At 38.8% G+C, this 18,400-nt stretch overlaps 1 protein-coding gene and 1 long non-coding RNA gene across 2 annotated transcripts; one reads left to right on the forward strand and one right to left on the reverse strand.

The window, feature by feature from the left end:
* Nucleotides 1–26: 26 nt before the first annotated feature.
* LOC103513268 (nucleotide exchange factor SIL1) lies at nt 27–14,977 on the reverse strand. The gene is made up of 7 exons (XM_026826520.1): nt 14,661–14,977; nt 13,376–13,569; nt 12,528–12,826; nt 4,165–4,355; nt 877–977; nt 645–716; nt 27–323 (listed from the first exon to the last, which is right to left on the reverse strand). Exons 1-7 carry the CDS (start codon nt 14,806–14,808, stop codon nt 27–29), a joined length of 1,302 nt encoding a protein of 433 aa, XP_026682321.1. The 5' UTR covers nt 14,809–14,977.
* Nucleotides 1,434–2,035, forward strand: LOC113469084. The gene is made up of 2 exons (XR_003392620.1): nt 1,434–1,646; nt 1,790–2,035. It is a non-coding gene; the product is annotated as an uncharacterized LOC113469084 (long non-coding RNA).
* Nucleotides 14,978–18,400: the final 3,423 nt, after the last annotated feature.

Here is an 18,400-nt window from a genome sequence, read left to right on the forward strand (position 1 = left end):
AATTATTATTATTAATATTTCTTAAGTCATTCACTCACCGTTTCCATATTGGCTTTATAATTGTTCTTAATGAACAGCTGCTTGGCGATGTTGCACCAGTGAAGGTTGGCGAGGGACTGATGCAAATCTCGCTCGTTGTACTGGTCCAGCTTGGACCGTGCCGTCAGATACTGACTGCGTGTGAGGTTCAATTCATACGCACTCTGGTGGTCGGGAGAGACACTAGAGTTGAGTTCTTGCAGCTTGGAGAGGTGGATGTTGAGACTGATTTGAGCATCGTACCGTTCTTGGAGCAGAGTGTTAATGAGAGACGCTATCTTGAGCTGAAAGCAAAGGAAGGAAGAATAGTTAAAACAGCTAGAAAATACATTACTTTCCATCCTATCTATAAGATCTTCTTCTTCGCCTTTTCCCGTGCACAGACAGGGTCGGCGTTTTCGTCAGCCTCTCAATCAGTCCTAAATAGAGTCATTGCTTTGGGCTGACATTTGGTTTTGGCTACAGAAATTTTACGAGTGGATGCCCTTCGCACTTAACCTTTGCTATTTCTTTAGCAAGGGAAATTCAGGAATACTCCCTGTTTAAAATCCCTCAGCCGGACTAGCTGCTCTACTCCCTGTTTAACGTCAATATACATATCATACCTGTAACTTGTATCCATTCTCACAGTTATTCAGAAAGATCTTCTCGTTGAGCAGAATATTGAGACCTCCATTCTTGATAAAAATTCACGTCGATCGATCGACGGCCATCGACTATGTGTGGACACACCTTGAGAGACAAAGTTCGAGTACCTGTTACAATAATTTTATTTACCGTACCACTTTCTACTGCCGATTTTAGACTTTTCTTAGCTTCAAAAGTGAAGAAAAGAATCTTGATAAAGTCATTCTGAGCAGTGGGAAAGTTTCGTATTAGACAGGAGATGGCATAGATGGCAGCACTCTTCAGTCGATACACGTGGTCTAGCTCATTCCCTGAAACACACAGATACAGTCAACATTTTAAAATTTACCTCAGTAAGTTTAGTATAAAAATAAAGAAATATATTTGTCTGTTTATTGCTTGGATTCTTAGAACTTGAACCCCGAAAAAGAGTGTAAGAAAAAGAGGCAGTGTACGGTTTCAGTCGAGTTCGATCCACATCAATTCACAGTAAATTCACGTCGATCGATCGACGGCCATCGACTATGTGTGGACACACCTTGAGAGACAAAGTTCGAGTACTTACCTGTTACAATAATTTTATTTACCGTACCACTTTCTACTGCCGATTTTAGACTTTTCTTAGCTTCAAAAGTGAAGAAAAGAACAAATTTTATTTTTTAGCTATCTACACTAGTCTCCAGACGTTTTTGTAGAAACTGCCTCTGGAACGGAAAAAATCATTATGTTCGATAATGTAATGTTAAACATTCCAAACATCATTTGTAGAAACTGCCTCTGGAACGGAAAAAATCATTATGTTCGATAATGTAAGGTTAAACATTCCAAACATCACAGGTGGTGTGTCTACGGGCTCATGTTGAAATGCATTTTGGTCTTGTGCGCAAGCGCAGATAGTTGAAAAACGCCCCAAAAATGAACCAAAGGTCAACACGAGAGTACAGATATTGGTAGATATAGACAGGGCCTTATTTGTTTAGGTTTTCAAGTTGAGTTTTATTCGATTATGTGACTTTTTCTTCCAGACATCATACAAAATTTCTCTATGGACTAGTTTGGACAATGGCCTCCTACCATACCCGCTGCCAGTCCAAACTAGTCCAAAGAGAAATTTCGCGTTTAGGTTTTGTGACTTTTTCTTCCAGTCATCATACAAAATTTCTCTATGGACTAGTTTGGACAATGGCCTCCTACCATACTCACTGCCAGTCCAAACTAGCCCAAAGAGAAATTTCGTATGATGACTGACTTAAAAGTCACATAATCGAAAACAGCTTTGTTTTAACTTTCAGGTTTTCATCATCCCCATTTCTTTCTCAGAACATAAGTGCCATTTTTGGGACCAATGTCTCTAATAATTTTATATGGCTATTGACTAGTTTCAAGAATACGGTAAAGTACACTGTGGTGAAGCTGTGTCCAAACATAATTGACCAACAAGGGGTGAACATATATTGTCGAGGCAATGTGGACGGTTCAGTCGACATTGATCAACTATGTGTGGACACACCTTAATACAATTACGGAATCAAACCCTCGCTCACCTAGTAATCAGGAGGAGCAGTACAAGGACTCTTATTTGGGTACAATAAAGGGGATTTCGTGTTTAAGGCCAACCAGTGGCTGGCCTAAGAAACAACCTACCCGGTATTGTAAAAAAACTGAATGTCAACATCAAGAGAGAAATATTAAGGTCTATCAGTCTTGTCTACTCAAAACAAACTTAAGCACATTACATTTCGCACTACTATCACGTCACGTGAGCTCACATGTTTCTACCTTTAGGATCTCCAGGTCCCTAAGTACCTACTACAATTCGTCCTTCACATACCTTTCTTCCTCTGTTTCCTGTTTTACTCCTTCCTCTTCTATCGTCCTGTCTTTCACTACCACCTCTTCTATCGTCCTATCTTTCACTACCACCTCCTCTATCGTCCCCTGTTTCACAAATACCTCATAGAGTTGTTGCAAATTAAGGGCCGCTTGTTCATCGTAGTCTTGAAGTTGATGATTCAGATTGATGAGAATGTTGCGCAACTGTTTGTCGTGCCGGAAATTGTCGCACAGCTTCAGGTTGGTCAACAGGATTTCGCTCACCTGAGAACAGAAAGGGCGAGAAATCAGCATGACATGAAATGATTTTCATTTACCTACTCTCCATAATGTGTCAAAATATACAGAGCGTTCGCAAAGTCTTGGAACCCCTGAATATTTTTTGGATTTGAAAGATGAGAAGCTGAAATTTGAGGTAGTGTTTTATCTTTTAAAATGGAACTTTTTTAAGTAGTCGCCAAATTTTGGCCGAAGCCAGGGTCGGCCCGAGGGGGGTCAACTTCAAAATCTTAAATGGGAATCCCCTGATTGTGATACATCAAGTTAAAGGCCTTAAAAACGTAGTACTTTGATACTGGAGTTATGACCTACTCAATTTTTATTTTTTCCCGGGCGGGGATCGAACCCACGACCTAGTGCTAACAACTCAACAGATTTTTTTTTTTTTCCAAGATTTCATGGAAGGCACTGTATTTCACTGTAAACAAGTGTAACAACTGAGGTCTTATTGTCCTGAAATCCAGAGAAGGAGGACAGGATAGGAGAAACTGTTCCAAAGAACAAACCTTATCTTTAGGATAGCATCCCCCTTGGTGGGAATTGACCTAGCACTTACAAGATAGGTATACTACCTTGGTCACATAATCGAAAACAGCTTTGTGTTAACTTTCAGGTTTTCATCATCCCCATTTCTTTCTCAGAACATAAGTGCCATTTTTGGGACCAATGTCTCTAATAATTTTATATGGCAGAAATATTTTCTACCTTAGTGTTCGTCTTTCTTTCTGAAAAACAAATACCTATGCATTTATTTTGCCTTGAAAGCTAACTAGTCTGGCCCACTTTGCCTATTACCTGCTTTGATATGTTCCTTGCTGATGACGTGTTGATCAAACAAATGAACTGGGGCATTAACCTTGCCTAGTGATTCATAAAAGCTTAACCCATCCTTTAGGGGTGTCTAGCTCCTACATCTAACACCCATATTTATGAACAAAATGCTGGCTCTTAAGTTCGTGCTAAGCATAATCTCAAGGCATTTGATTGGTCACTGGGGCATTCACCTTGCCTAGTGATTCGTAGAAGCTTAACCCATCCTTTAGGGGTGTCTAGCCCCTACATCTAAGCCCCAGATTGGGCTTTTTGTGTATGGAGTTAAACTGGTTACCTTCCACTCATTTTTGACGAAAAACTTATCTCAACCCGGTACATAACCACTCTTAAAAGCTAACTAGTCTGGCCCACTTTGCCTATTACCTGCTTTGATATGTTCCTTGCTAATCACGTGTTGATCAAACAAATGCAGAATGGGTTGCAGAATATTCTGTTCGAGAGATTTGATCTGAACGGGGACATTATTTTGAACAGCTGACCCCAACAACTTGAGAGCTTCGGTTCGGTATACTATCTTAAAAACTAACTAGTCTGGCCCACTTTGCCTATTACCTGCTTTGATATGTTCCTTGCTAATGACGTGTTGATCAAACAAATGAAGTATCGGTTGCAGAATATTCTGTTCGAGAGATTTGATCTGAACGGGGACATTATTTTGAACAGCTGACCCCAACAACTTGAGAGCTTCGGTTCTGATTTCAAAACTCGATGAATTCAAACAGGGCAAGATGATTTTGGTGATTCTGGGAAGAAAATGAAAAATTGAACATCAAAATAATATTGATAGTTAGCTGGGTTGGTTGTCGGTAGCTCAAGAGTTCGGAATGTTAACACGTAAAATGAACATAAAAGACACAGAAAAATGAGAGCAGATACATACTTTAAGGTCGCTGGTTTTGAGAGAAGAGAGTGAGCGGGGCGCTTGGTTAGGAGATGGTGGCCGAGCCTATTCTGTTCGGCCGGGCTCGGGCTCCCTGAATGTCAAAATAAGATTGATAGTTAGCTGGGTTGGTTGTCGGTAGCTTAAGAGTATGGAATGTTAACACGTAAAATGGACATAAAAGACACAGAAAAACGAGAGGAGATACATACTTTTAGGTTGCTGGTTTTGAGAGAAGAGTGAGCAGGGTGCTTGGTTAGGAAATGCCTATTCTGTTCGGCCGGGCTCAGGTTTCTTTGTACCTATCATCGAGTTTGGAGCATCGTGGATACTCTTAATGCTTAAATTGTGATACCGGCGCAGACATTGGTTATAAAATAACAACTAACCATGGAAGGAGAAAAAGAGAGAAAGGAAGGAAAGAGATGAGGGAGAGAAGAGGGAAAGAGAGAGATAGACTAAGTATTGTAGGAAATACCTACTTGCTATAGGTAGTCAATTAATCATACCTACATACCTATCTATTGTTTTATCTAGGATTCTTGCAATTATTATTTGGTCATAGGCACCTAACTACATATTATATTATTTTATCAAGGATTATAATTTCATTATTTACAATTGGTGATTTCATAGCTCATTATTTCCCACCGAGACTGGTGCTACTCAAGAGAGTATGCATGGGACCAGTTTTTTTTTTTTTTTTTTTTTTTTTTTTTTTAACTTTACAATTGGTGATTTCATAGTTCATTTCCCACTGAGACTGGTACTACTCAAGAGAGTATGCATGGGACCAGTTTTTTTTTTTTTAACAACAGGTGGCCCAACCAGTTGTGTAAGTATGTCTTAATAGAAAAATTCAACACTCACCCATTCTGATGAACAAAGTGCCTCGCATTGTCAATCTGTGACACCAAATATTCAAAGTCCTTCACAGATTGGGCTTTTTCTGTGTGGAGTTAAACTGGTTACCTTCCACTCAAGAGTCTATTATTTTCGTCATAGGTCCCCTATAAATTATGTACCTCACCTTTGTGCAATATTAGAGTCATATTATTTTCTTCTTGTTGAATTTTTAGCTCAGTTATCGGTAATGGCAGCCTCTCACGCTCAGACCGTCATAGGTGCTTAAGTTATGTTCGTTAGATTTTACCCATGCACCTACAGTCCATCTTACAGAGATCGCAAGTTTTTAAAACTACCTAAGTATGTAGGTAAAAGATTAAAAAAATGCCTGTGGCGCAGTTAATTAGTAATATTGTAGTGAATGAGTAGCTACATCTTGTGGGAGCTCAAGCTCATAGTAGTACACTCCTGGACAAAATTAGCGCACACCTTGAAAATTTCCAAATATTTTGTTGTTGCCTGCATTTGAAACATTAAACACTAAAGCCTTCTATACTTATTAGGATTGGAATTGTTATGCAAGTGTACCCTAAAGAAGGTAGACCCTATAATTTTTTTAGTGCACATTAGGTACCTTATCTACTCCTGGACAAAATTAGCGCACACCTTGAAAATTTCCAAATATTTTGTTGTTGCCTGCATTTGAAACATTAAACACTAAAGCCTTCTCACTCCTGGAAAAAATTAGCGCACACCTTGAAAATTTCCAAATATTTTGTTGTTGCCTGCATTTGAAACATTAAACACTAAAGCCTTCTCCACACGCGCTCACGTCCATCCGGAGACTGCAAGGACACTCGAGTTTCATCTGTGAACAGTATTTTGTTTTATTGTTGATTTTAAATTTGAAAAAATAAATTTCGTTTCCATCGGGGGGAAAAAAAAATGATTTTTCATTTTCTACATTTTTTTCTGACAGGAAAAGAAGTTGTGATTTACTCAAAGTACCTAGGTGACTTTAGTTGCAGGTTCGAATCCCAGTCACGGAAGGCATAGAAATCATAGAATAGAATTACTTATCTTGAAATACAACTTCCAATTTTAGTTTAAGCATATCGAAAGCTCAATTTTTATCTACACCAGCCAATGGCTATCACATGGACTTAAATTTACAACTGGGTAAAGGTCATTTTTTCCCCCCAAGTACAAACTATAGATTAAACATAAAATATTGACTAGTTTCAAGAATACGGTAAAGTACACTGTGGTAAAGCTGTGTGCAAACATAATTGACCGACGAGGGGTGAACATATATTGTCGAGGCAATGTGGACGGTTCAGTCGACATTGATCAACTATGTGTGGACACACCTTAAATACAATTACGGAATCAAACCCTCGCCCACCAAGTAATCAGGAGGAGCAGTACAAGGACTCTTATTTGGGTACAATAAAGGGGATTTCGTGTTTTAGGCTAACCAATCACTATCAGGTAGATCTGTCAGGTTTACCTGATAGTCAGTGGCTGGCCTAAGAAACAACCTACCCAATCTTGTAAAAAAAAAAAAAACTGAAAGTCAACATCAAGAGAGAAATATTAAGGTCTATCAGTCTTGTCTACTCAAAACAAACTTAAGCACATTACATTTCGCACTACTATCACGAAGGGGATTTCGTGTTTAAGGCCAACCAATGGCTGGCCTAAGAAACAACCTACCCGATCTTGTAAAAAAACTGAATGTCAACATCCAGAGAGAAATATTAAGGTCTATCAGTCTTGTCTACTCAAAACAAACTTAAGCACATTACATTTCGCACTACTATCACGTCATGTGAGCTCACGTGACGTGATAGTAGTGTGTTTCTACCTTTAGGATCTCCAGGTCCCTAAGTACCTACTACAATTCGTCCTTCACATACCTTTCTTCCTCTGTTTCCTGTTTTACTTACACAAAGTTAACACAGGATTAGTTCTATTTAAGCTCTGATTTGATTTCATTTTCATCAGAAAACAGAGAAAACTTGGTATAGATAAACTTATAGTTTATAGTTTCAAAAAACCCGTCGTGCTCGTGTGCGTGTTGCGTGAAATTTGAAATTTCTGCGCAGTCGCGCCTCACCATACGTGTCCCGTTGCTAGGCAACGGAAGGGGCGTTTCATACGATGCACACGACGCTTTTCAAAAATATATACAGGGTGTATCAGAATCAGAAATCACCTTGGTCGATGCCTTCATAGAAGGCCACTGGTTAACTAGCGTCACTCGTTTAATTTTTTTTTTTTTCAAGAGGTGGTTGAGTTTGACAAAGGACAGAGGGAACTGTAACTGCTAAGGTCACATATCGTCCCGAAGGAAATTTGGAAAAAATGGACTGGAAAACCGAGAAAAGTCAGGGAATTTTATTTTTCCATTTTGGTAGACACCCTGATGGTGATATGATAACCCGCAGAAAACAGAAACCCATTTATTAAAACATATGTATCCTTTCACATGAGAGACTCTTCAATTCTTGGAATTTTTCAGCAAAAAATAGTCAAATTCCACTCAGAGGCCCTCTTTCTGACAAACACTGAAAATGAAAATAAATAGGCGGCCTATGGCATCAAGTGTGGACGTCCAAAGCGGAATCTCTTTGGTTGAATCAATAAAGAAGTCACATAATAAAATACGGCTCAAGTACTCGAGTAGATTAATAAAAATGTAGTACAGTTTCTGTTGCATCTCCTTACCTTTCTTCTCCTTTTCGTCTCAACAGGAGTTACTCAACCAGCCGGGCGGTCTCCCTATCGTATGCTCCGGTTCGGTATGGAAGTCCTGGGACCTAATCAAGCCTGGGTTCGAGAGACAGCTTGCCGCCAAAGACCGCGTTCGCGTACGAGAAATCTCCCTCATCAAGCTGAAAGCCGGCCATGCTACCGGGGCCGCCTATCTGGCCGCCAAACACATACAGTATCCTTTCCCCGTGAATAATAACGATACGAGCTATGTGTTCTATAATTACACGGCCAAGTCGTAGAAGTCAACGTGTTGAATTGTCTACAAATCCAACTAGAAGTCAACGTATTTCATAGCTACCAGTCCAACTCATAGAAGTCAACGTGTTGAACGAAAGGTAGGAGTGAGCGTGTTAAATCATAGAAGTCAACGTGTTTTTATTGTAATTGTAATTTATTTAAAGTGAATACAATACAGGCAATTGACAAAATATTACATAATGGCAACACCCTATTACATTATAACTATAAGTCCAACTCGTAGAAGTGACCGTGTTGATTAGCTATAAGTACAACTCATAGAAGTCAACGTGTTGAACGAAAGGTAGGAGTGAGCGTGTTAACTCATAGAAGTCAACGTGTTTTTATTGTAATTGTAATTTATTTAAAGTGAATACAATACAGGCAATTGACAAAATATTACATAATGGCAACACCCTATTACATTATAACTATAAGTCCAACTCGTAGAAGTGACCGTGTTGATTAGCTATAAGTACAACTCATAGAAGTCAACGTGTTGAACGAAAGGTAGGAGTGAGCGTGTTAACTCATAGAAGTCAACGTGTTTTTATTGTAATTGTAATTGTAATTTATTTAAAGTGAATACAATACAGGCAATTGACAAAATATTACATAATGGCAACACCCTATTACATTATAACTATAAGTCCAACTCGTAGAAGTGACCGTGTTGATTAGCTATAAGTACAACTCATAGAAGTCAACGTGTTGAACGAAAGGTAGGAGTGAGCGTGTTAACTCATAGAAGTCAACGTGTTTTTATTGTAATTGTAATTGTAATTTATTTAAAGTGAATACAATACAGGCAATTGACAAAATATTACATAATGGCAACACCCTATTACATTATAACTATAAGTCCAACTCGTAGAAGTGACCGTGTTGATTAGCTATAAGTACAACTCATAGAAGTCAACGTGTTGAACGAAAGGTAGGAGTGAGCGTGTTAACTCATAGAAGTCAACGTGTTTTTATTGTAATTGTAATTGTAATTTATTTAAAGTGAATACAATACAGGCAATTGACAAAATATTACATAATGGCAACACCCTATTACATTATAACTATAAGTCCAACTCGTAGAAGTGACCGTGTTGATTAGCTATAAGTACAACTCATAGAAGTCAACGTGTTGAACGAAAGGTAGGAGTGAGCGTGTTAACTCATAGAAGTCAACGTGTTTTTATTGTAATTGTAATTGTAATTTATTTAAAGTGAATACAATACAGGCAATTGACAAAATATTACATAATGGCAACACCCTATTACATTATAACTATAAGTCCAACTCGTAGAAGTGACCGTGTTGATTAGCTATAAGTACAACTCATAGAAGTCAACGTGTTGAACGAAAGGTAGGAGTGAGCGTGTTAACTCATAGAAGTCAACGTGTTTTTATTGTAATTGTAATTGTAATTTATTTAAAGTGAATACAATACAGGCAATTGACAAAATATTACATAATGGCAACACCCTATTACATTATAACTATAAGTCCAACTCGTAGAAGTGACCGTGTTGATTAGCTATAAGTACAACTCATAGAAGTCAACGTGTTGAACGAAAGGTAGGAGTGAGCGTGTTAACTCATAGAAGTCAACGTGTTTTTATTGTAATTGTAATTGTAATTTATTTAAAGTGAATACAATACAGGCAATTGACAAAATATTACATAATGGCAACACCCTATTACATTATAACTATAAGTCCAACTCGTAGAAGTGACCGTGTTGATTAGCTATAAGTACAACTCATAGAAGTCAACGTGTTGAACGAAAGGTAGGAGTGAGCGTGTTAACTCATAGAAGTCAACGTGTTTTTATTGTAATTGTAATTGTAATTTATTTAAAGTGAATACAATACAGGCAATTGACAAAATATTACATAATGGCAACACCCTATTACATTATAACTATAAGTCCAACTCGTAGAAGTGACCGTGTTGATTAGCTATAAGTACAACTCATAGAAGTCAACGTGTTGAACGAAAGGTAGGAGTGAGCGTGTTAACTCATAGAAGTCAACGTGTTTTTATTGTAATTGTAATTGTAATTTATTTAAAGTGAATACAATACAGGCAATTGACAAAATATTACATAATGGCAACACCCTATTACATTATAACTATAAGTCCAACTCGTAGAAGTGACCGTGTTGATTAGCTATAAGTACAACTCATAGAAGTCAACGTGTTGAACGAAAGGTAGGAGTGAGCGTGTTAACTCATAGAAGTCAACGTGTTTTTATAACTATAACTCTAACTCGTAGAAGTGACCGTGTTGAATATCTATAAGTACAACTCATAGAAGTCAACGTGTTGAATAGCTACAAGTCTAAGTCGTGGAAGTTGACGTGTTGAATGGAAGGTAAAGCTGTGTCCACACATAGTCGACCCCGTCAATCGAAGAGGTGAATCATGTTGTCAAGGCAGTGTACGGTTTCAGTCGACTTTGATCCACATCAATTCACAGTAAATTCACGTCGATCGATCGACGGCCATCGACTATGTGTGGACACACCTTAGGAGACAAAGTCCGAGTACCTGTTACAATAATTTTATTTACCGTACCACTTTCTACTGCCGATTTTAGACTTTTCTTAGCTTCAAAAGTGAAGAAAAGAACAAATTTTATTTTTTAGCTATCTACACTAGTCTCCAGACGTTTTTGTAGAAACTGCCTCTGGAACGGAAAAAATCATTATGTTCGATAATGTAATGTTAAACATTCGGTTCAGCAGGAATGCCGAGACCGATATCGTATGTTTTTGTAGGAACTGCCTCTGGAACGGAAAAAATCATTATGTTCGATAATGTAATGTTAAACATTCCAAACATCAGGTGGTGTGTCTACGGGCTCATGTTGAAATGCATTTTGGTCTTGTGCGCAAGCGCAGATAGTTGAAAAACGCCCCAAAAATAAACCAAAGGCCAAAGGTCAACACGAGAGTACAGATATTGGTAGATATAGACAGGGCCTTATTCGTTTAGGTTTTGTGACTTTTATTTCCAGTCGTCATACAAAATTTCTCTATGGACTAGTTTGGACAATGGCCTCCTACCATACCCGCTGCCAGTCCAAACTAGTCCAAAGAGAAATTTCGTATGATGACTGACTTAAAACTCACACAATCGAAAACAGCTTTGTTTTAACTTTCAGGTTTTCATCATCCCCATTTCTTTCTCAGAACATGAGTGCCATTTTTGGGACCAAAGTCTCTAATAATTTTATATGGCAGAAATATTTTCTACCTTAGTTCGTCTTTCTTTCTGAAAAACAAATACCTATGCATATTTATTTTGTACCTCAAAGGTGCTTCTTATTAATAAGTCTTATTTTATTTGCGAAAGCAGACAGAATGCCTGGGGCATTCACCTTGCCTAGTGATTCGTAGAAGCTTAACCCATCCTTCAGGGGTGTCTAGCCCCTACACCTAAGCCTCAGATTGGGCTTTTTGTGTATGGAGTTAAACTGGTTACCTTCCACTCATTTTTGACGAAAAACTTATCTCAACCCGGTACATAACCACACCCTAAAGCTATATCATAGGTGCTTAAGTTACCTATATGGGTTAATGGGTTAAAATGTTCGTTAGATTTTACCCATGCACCTACAGTCCATCTTACAGAGATCGCAAGTTTTTAAAACTACCTAAGTATGTAGGTAAAAGATGTGATTATATTTAGTTTCTGTAGATATAATCACATGTAGGTATCCTGGAAAGAATAATAGAAAGTAAAAAGAGGTTAAGAAATAATTCGTAAATACCTATTTTTTCTACAATGCTTAAATTGCAATACCGGCATGGACATTGGTTATAAAATAACAACTAACCATAGAGGGAGAAAAATAGAGAAAGGAGGGAAAGAGATATGGGAGAGAAGAGGGAAAAAGACTAAGCATTGTCATGGTAAGGAAATACCTACTTGCTACAGGTAGTCAATTAATCATACCTACATATCTATTGTTTTATCTAGGATTCTTGCAATTATTATTTGGTCATAGGTACCTAACTATTATTACATCAAGGATTATAATTTCATTATTTACAATTGGTGATTTCATAGCTCATTTTCCACTGACACTGGTACTACTCAAGAGAGTATGCATGGGACCACAGGTCGCCCAACCAGTTGTGTAAGTATGTCTTATTAGAAAAATTCAACACTCACCCATTCTGATGAACAAAGTGCCTCGCATTGTCAATCTGTGACACCAAATATTCAAAGTCCTTCAGATAACTGATCACATCATCTTCCACGTTGACATTCTCTGTTTCGCCAGATGGTAGGTCAAACGATTGAAACAGCTTGTTCATAATTTCAATGTCGGTCTCAACGGTCATGTTCATTTCTTCAAATATGGATTTCAGTTCTTCGTAGTTCCGAAATTCCTCTTTGTTTTTCTCTCCTTTGATGAGCTGCTTCAGTTTGTCCTCGTCAGATGGGTCAATTGTTCTTGCATCGGGAGCCTACAAAGGAAAATATTGGATTTATTTAGTGACATCACAAGATGGCATCTTGCTTTACTTTGTGGCAAATTGATGTTTTGTTTAAATTTCTTAGTCTCTGATATCAAAATCTCAATTGGTTGAATTTTCAGCAAAAAGCCATTTTTTTTATATTTTTTTTTTTCCACCTACCCCTTTTTTGTGACAGTTACCTGGTGTTGAGCTTAAGCTGGCATGAAACTCACAATAGCTTTTAATTTACCAATCATACAAAGCCACATACATAACAATCATGTAGTAACTTACCTGTCTGGTTTCATCATCTATTTTCTTGATAGATTCTGCAACCTTGTCATCCACGATAGTCTCTTGTTTATCTTTATCATAAGTGAGAGATGTTCCCTTGTCTTCTTCATTACTATTCAAATCAATTAGTTTAGCCTCCTTCTTCCCCGTTTGGAGGTTCATCTGGTAATGAAGTCCTGATGGAAGAATATCACCTAGAAACTAATAGCTTTTAATTTACCAATCATACAAAGCCACATACATAACAATCATGTTGTAACTTACCTGTCTGGTTTCATCATCTATTTTCTTGATGGATTCTGCAACCTTGTCATCCACGAGAGTCTCTTGTTTATTTTTATCATAGGTGAGAGATGTTCCAGTGTCTTCTTCATTGCCATTCAAATCAATTAGTTTAGCCTCCTTCTTCCCCGTTTGGAGGTTCATCCGGTAATGAAGTCCTGATGGAAGAATATCACCTAGAAACAAAAGTGATGTTAATACTTACTTGTTCTGCAAATTTTATAACCTCTTTATAAAAGGGAATTGAGCATTGAGGGGATCATTTTTCAATCAGGGGAACTTAGAGAGGTCTCATCATCCCAAAATGATATAGAGCTCAAATCATTGAGGGGATCATATTTCAATCAGGAGAACTTAGAGAGGTCTCATCATCCCAAAATCATATAGAGCTCAAATAGAGGCAGGATAAGGGAAAACCAGCTCTTCCAAGAAAGAACCTTATTCATTTAGGATGGAGTTCAACCCAAATGGCAATCAAACCCATAAACCTAACACTTAAGAGAGACATGCTAACTTCCAAGCTAACCAGGCAGGCTGTGTGTTTCAGTGTGTCCAAAGGGCATAGTTACCTTCTTCCACAGTTTGCCATTCGTCCGTAGGTTTGAACGTGCTCTTCTTATCTGCATCCTGCTTCTTATCACCTCTACAACATAGCAGGAGCAGACACAACACAAGGAAAGGGCTAACCAGGCAGGCTGTGTGTTTCAGTGTGTCCAAAGGGCATAGTTACCTTCTTCCACAGTTTGCCATTCGTTCGTAGGTTTGAACGTGCTCTTCTTATCTGCATCCTGCTTCTTATCACCTCTACAACATAGCAGGAGCAGACACAACACAAGGAAAGATAATTGAGGGGATCATTTTTCAATCAGGGGAACTTAGAGAAGTCTCATCATCCCAAAATCATATAGAGCTCAAATAGAGGCAGGATAAGGGAAAACCAGCTCCAAGAAAGAACCTTATTCATTTAGGATGGAGTTCAACCCAAATGGCAATCAAACCCGTAAACCTAAAACGGGAGACATGCTAACTTCCAAGCTAACCAGACAGGCTGTGTGTTTCAGTGTGTCCAAAGGGCATAGTTACCTTCTTCCACAGTTTGCCATTCGTTCGTAGGTTTGAACGTGCTCTTCTTAAACATTGTTTGTCTTAAGTTAAACTTAAGTTTATCTTTAGATTTCATACATACGACGGTAAAACTTAAGGGAGACATGCTAACTTCCAAGCTAACCAGACAGGCTGTGTCAGTGTGTCCAAAGGGCATAGTTACCTTCTTCCACAGTTTGCCATTCATCCGTAGGTTTGAACGTGCTCTTCTTATCTGCATCCTGCTTCTTATCACCTCTACAACATAGCAGGAGCAGACACAACACAAGGAAAGATATTGAACGGAGTTTCATCATGCTGAAAATCGCCATTACGGTCAAAACTTTTCACACAAAGTTTTACAAAGTTAACACAGGATTAGTTCTATTTAAGGTCTGATTTCATCAGAAAACAGAGAAAACTTGGTATAAACTATAAACTAATCAAATAATTTGATTTTCCAGACAAATCTTTTCATTCTTTATTCTAATATTCTTTTCAAAAAACCCGTCGTGCTCGTTGCTCGTGTGCGTGAAATTTGAAATTTCTGCGCAGTCGCGCCTCACCATACGTGTCCCGTTGCTAGGCAACGGAAGGGGCGTTTCGTATCTACTCTCCATAATGTGTCAAAATATACAGAGCGTTCGCAAAGTCTTGGAACCCCTGAATATTTTTTGGATTTGAAAGATGAGAAGCTCATATCTACTCTCCATAATGTGTCAAAATATACAGAGCGTTCGCAAAGTCTTGGAACCCCTGAATTTTTTTTGGATTTGAAAGATGAGAAGCTGAAATTTGAGGTGTTTTATCTTTTAAAAAGGAACTTTTTTAAGTAGTCGCCAAATTTTTGCCGAAGCCAGGGTCGGCCCGAGGGGGGTCAACTTTAAAATCTTAAATGAGGACCCCCTGAATGTGATACATCAAGTTTAACCCACCAAATACAGGGACCCTTCAGTCCCATTTTTTTTTTCTTCTTCTTCTTCTTCCAATTATTATTATTAATATTTCTTAAGTCATTCACTCACCGTTTCCATATTGGCTTTATAATTGTTCTTAATGAACAGCTGCTTGGCGATGTTGCACCAGTGAAGGTTGGCGAGGGACTGATGCAAATCTCGCTCGTTGTACTGGTCCAGCTTGGACCGTGCCGTCAGATACTGACTGCGTGTGAGGTTCAATTCATACGCACTCTGGTGGTCGGGAGAGACACTAGAGTTGAGTTCTTGCAGCTTGGAGAGGTGGATGTTGAGACTGATTTGAGCATCGTACCGTTCTTGGAGCAGAGTGTTAATGAGAGACGCTATCTTGAGCTGAAAGCAAAGGAAGGAAGAATAGTTAAGACAGCTAGAAAATACATTACTTTCCATCCTATCTATAAGATCTTCTTCTTCGCCTTTTCCCGTGCAGAGACAGGGTCGGCGTTTTCGTCAGCTTCTCAATCAGCCCTAAATAGAGTCATTGCTTTGGGCTGACATTTGGTTTTGGCTACAAATTTTACGAGTGGATGCCCTTCGCACTCAACCTTTGCTATTTCTTTAACAAGGGAAATTCAGGAATACTCCCTGTTTAAAATCCCTCAGCCAGACTAGCTGCTCTACTCCCTGTTTAACGTCAATATACACATCATACCTGTAACTTGTATCCATCATCGTATGTTCCGGTTCGGTATGGAAGTCCTGGGACCTAGTCAAGCCTGGGTTCGAGAGACAGCTTGCCGCCAAAGACCGCGTTCACGTACGAGAAATCTCCCTCATCAAGCTGAAAGCCGGCCATGCTACCGGGGCCGCCTATCTGGCCGCCAAACACATACGGTATCCTTTCCCCGTGAATAATAACGATACGAGCTATGTGTTCTATAATTACACGGCCAAGTCGTAGGAGTCAACGTGTTGAATAGTCTACAAGTCCAACTAGAAGTCAACGTGTTTTATAGCTACCAGTCCAACTCATAGAAGTCAACGTGTTGAACGAAAGGTAGGAGTGAGCGTGTTAACTCATAGAAGTCAACGTGTTTTTATAACTATAACTAGCCAAGTCGTAGAAGTCAACGTGTTGAATTGTCTACAAATCCAACTAGAAGTCAACGTATTTCATAGCTACCAGTCCAACTCATAGAAGTCAACGTGTTGAACGAAAGGTAGGAGTGAGCGTGTTAAATCATAGAAGTCAACGTGTTTTTATTGCTATAACTCTCGAAAGGTAGGAGTGAGCGTGTTAAATCATAGAAGTCAACGTGTTTTTATTGTAATTGTAATTTATTTAAAGTGAATACAATACAGGCAATTGACAAAATATTACATAATGGCAACACCCTATTACATTATAACTATAAGTCCAACTCGTAGAAGTGACCGTGTTGATTAGCTATAAGTACAACTCATAGAAGTCAACGTGTTGAATAGCTACATTATAACTATAAGTCCAACTCGTAGAAGTGACCGTGTTGATTAGCTATAAGTACAACTCATAGAAGTCAACGTGTTGAATAGCTACAAGTCTAAGTCGTGGAAGTTAACGTGTTGAATGGAAGGTAAAGCTGTGTCCACACATAGTCGACCCCGTCAATCGAAGAGGTGAATCATGTTGTCGAGGCAGTGTAGAAGTTAACGTGTTGAATGGAAGGTAAAGCTGTGTCCACACATAGTCGACCCCGTCAATCATGTTGTCGAGGCAGTGTACGGTTTCAGTCGAGTTCGATCCACATCAATTCACAGTAAATTCAAGTCGATCGATCGACGGCCATCGACTATGTGTGGACACACCTTAAGAAACAAAGTCCGAGATAGAACAGATATTTTCTAACATGAGATTTTTTGCCTCGATCTTTTCGCTACGGAAAAAATTGCATTCTATAAACTTATAAATAATTTGATTTTCCAGACAAATCTTTTCATTCTTTTCAAAAAACCCGTCGTGCTCGTGTGCGTGAAATTTGAAATTTCTGCGCAGTCGCGCCTCACCATACGTGTCCCGTTGCTAGGCAACGGAAGGGGCGTTTCGTACGATGCACACGACGCTTTTCAAAAATATATACAGGGTGTATCAGAATCAGAAGTCACCTTGGTCGATGCTTTCATAGAAGGCCACTGGTTAACTAGCGTCACTCGTTTAATTTTTTTTTTTCAAGAGGTGGTTGAGTTTGACAAAGGACAGAGGGAACTGTAACTGCTAAGGTCACATATCGTCCCGAAAGCAAAGATACCTAGAAGGAAAACAGAAAGAAGATAGGAGAAAGCCAGCAGCCGTTTCGAAAACGAACCTTATCCGTTCAGGATAAAATCCGCCCCGGGCGTTAATCGAAACGATGCGGCCTTACAAGGCAGACGCGCTACCAACCTAACACCTAACTGATGACTAGGACTGGCTAGAATCAGTGGCTAGTAGGTTATGTGTCGCTAGTCAAGCGAAGCGACTAAAACAGCGCGAAGCTTCAACGACATAATTATGTCATAGGAATTGTACATTGTAGGTATACTATACCTACAATGGTACAATTGTACCTGGTATACTATACCTATAGTTTCCCGTGGATCACGGAAGTTCAGTAAAGTTGAGCGTGGTTTGTATGTTGAGCTTATACAGTTATACAGTAGGTCCACCTAACGTTTATCCTTGAAAAAATTCATTTGTTCATTTTAATCATCAGTCTAGTAAAATAAACTTAAAAACCTATGTAGGTACCTACCTACAATGCAAACCTTACGACCACCAAAGGAAAAACTTGTTCATGGAACGGGCCCCTCTTTTTGTGCATCGTGTGTAACAACCTTCATAGGAATTGTACATTGTAGGTATACTATACCTACTATAGTTTCCCGTGGATCACGGAAGTTCAGTAAAGTTGAGCGTGGTTTGTATGTTGAGCTTATACAGTTATACAGTGGGTCCACCTAACGTTTAGCCTTGAAAAAATTCATTTGTTCA

Source organism: Diaphorina citri, unplaced genomic scaffold (assembly GCF_000475195.1).
Source record: "Diaphorina citri unplaced genomic scaffold, Diaci psyllid genome assembly version 1.1 scaffold948, whole genome shotgun sequence".
NCBI classification, from domain to species: domain Eukaryota; kingdom Metazoa; phylum Arthropoda; class Insecta; order Hemiptera; family Psyllidae; genus Diaphorina; species Diaphorina citri.

Excerpts from the sequence above, each read along its gene's own strand:
- LOC103513268 (XM_026826520.1), bottom strand. The coding sequence starts at position 14,808 with ATGGCGATTTTCAGCATGATGAAACTCCGTTCAATATCTTTCCTTGTG. Across the intron at positions 13,570-14,660 it reads ATGGCAAACTGTGGAAGAAG|GTGATATTCTTCCATCAGGA; the intron begins GTAACTATGCCC and ends TTTTGTTTCTAG. Across the intron at positions 12,827-13,375 it reads TAGATGATGAAACCAGACAG|GCTCCCGATGCAAGAACAAT; the intron begins GTAAGTTACAAC and ends TTTCCTTTGTAG.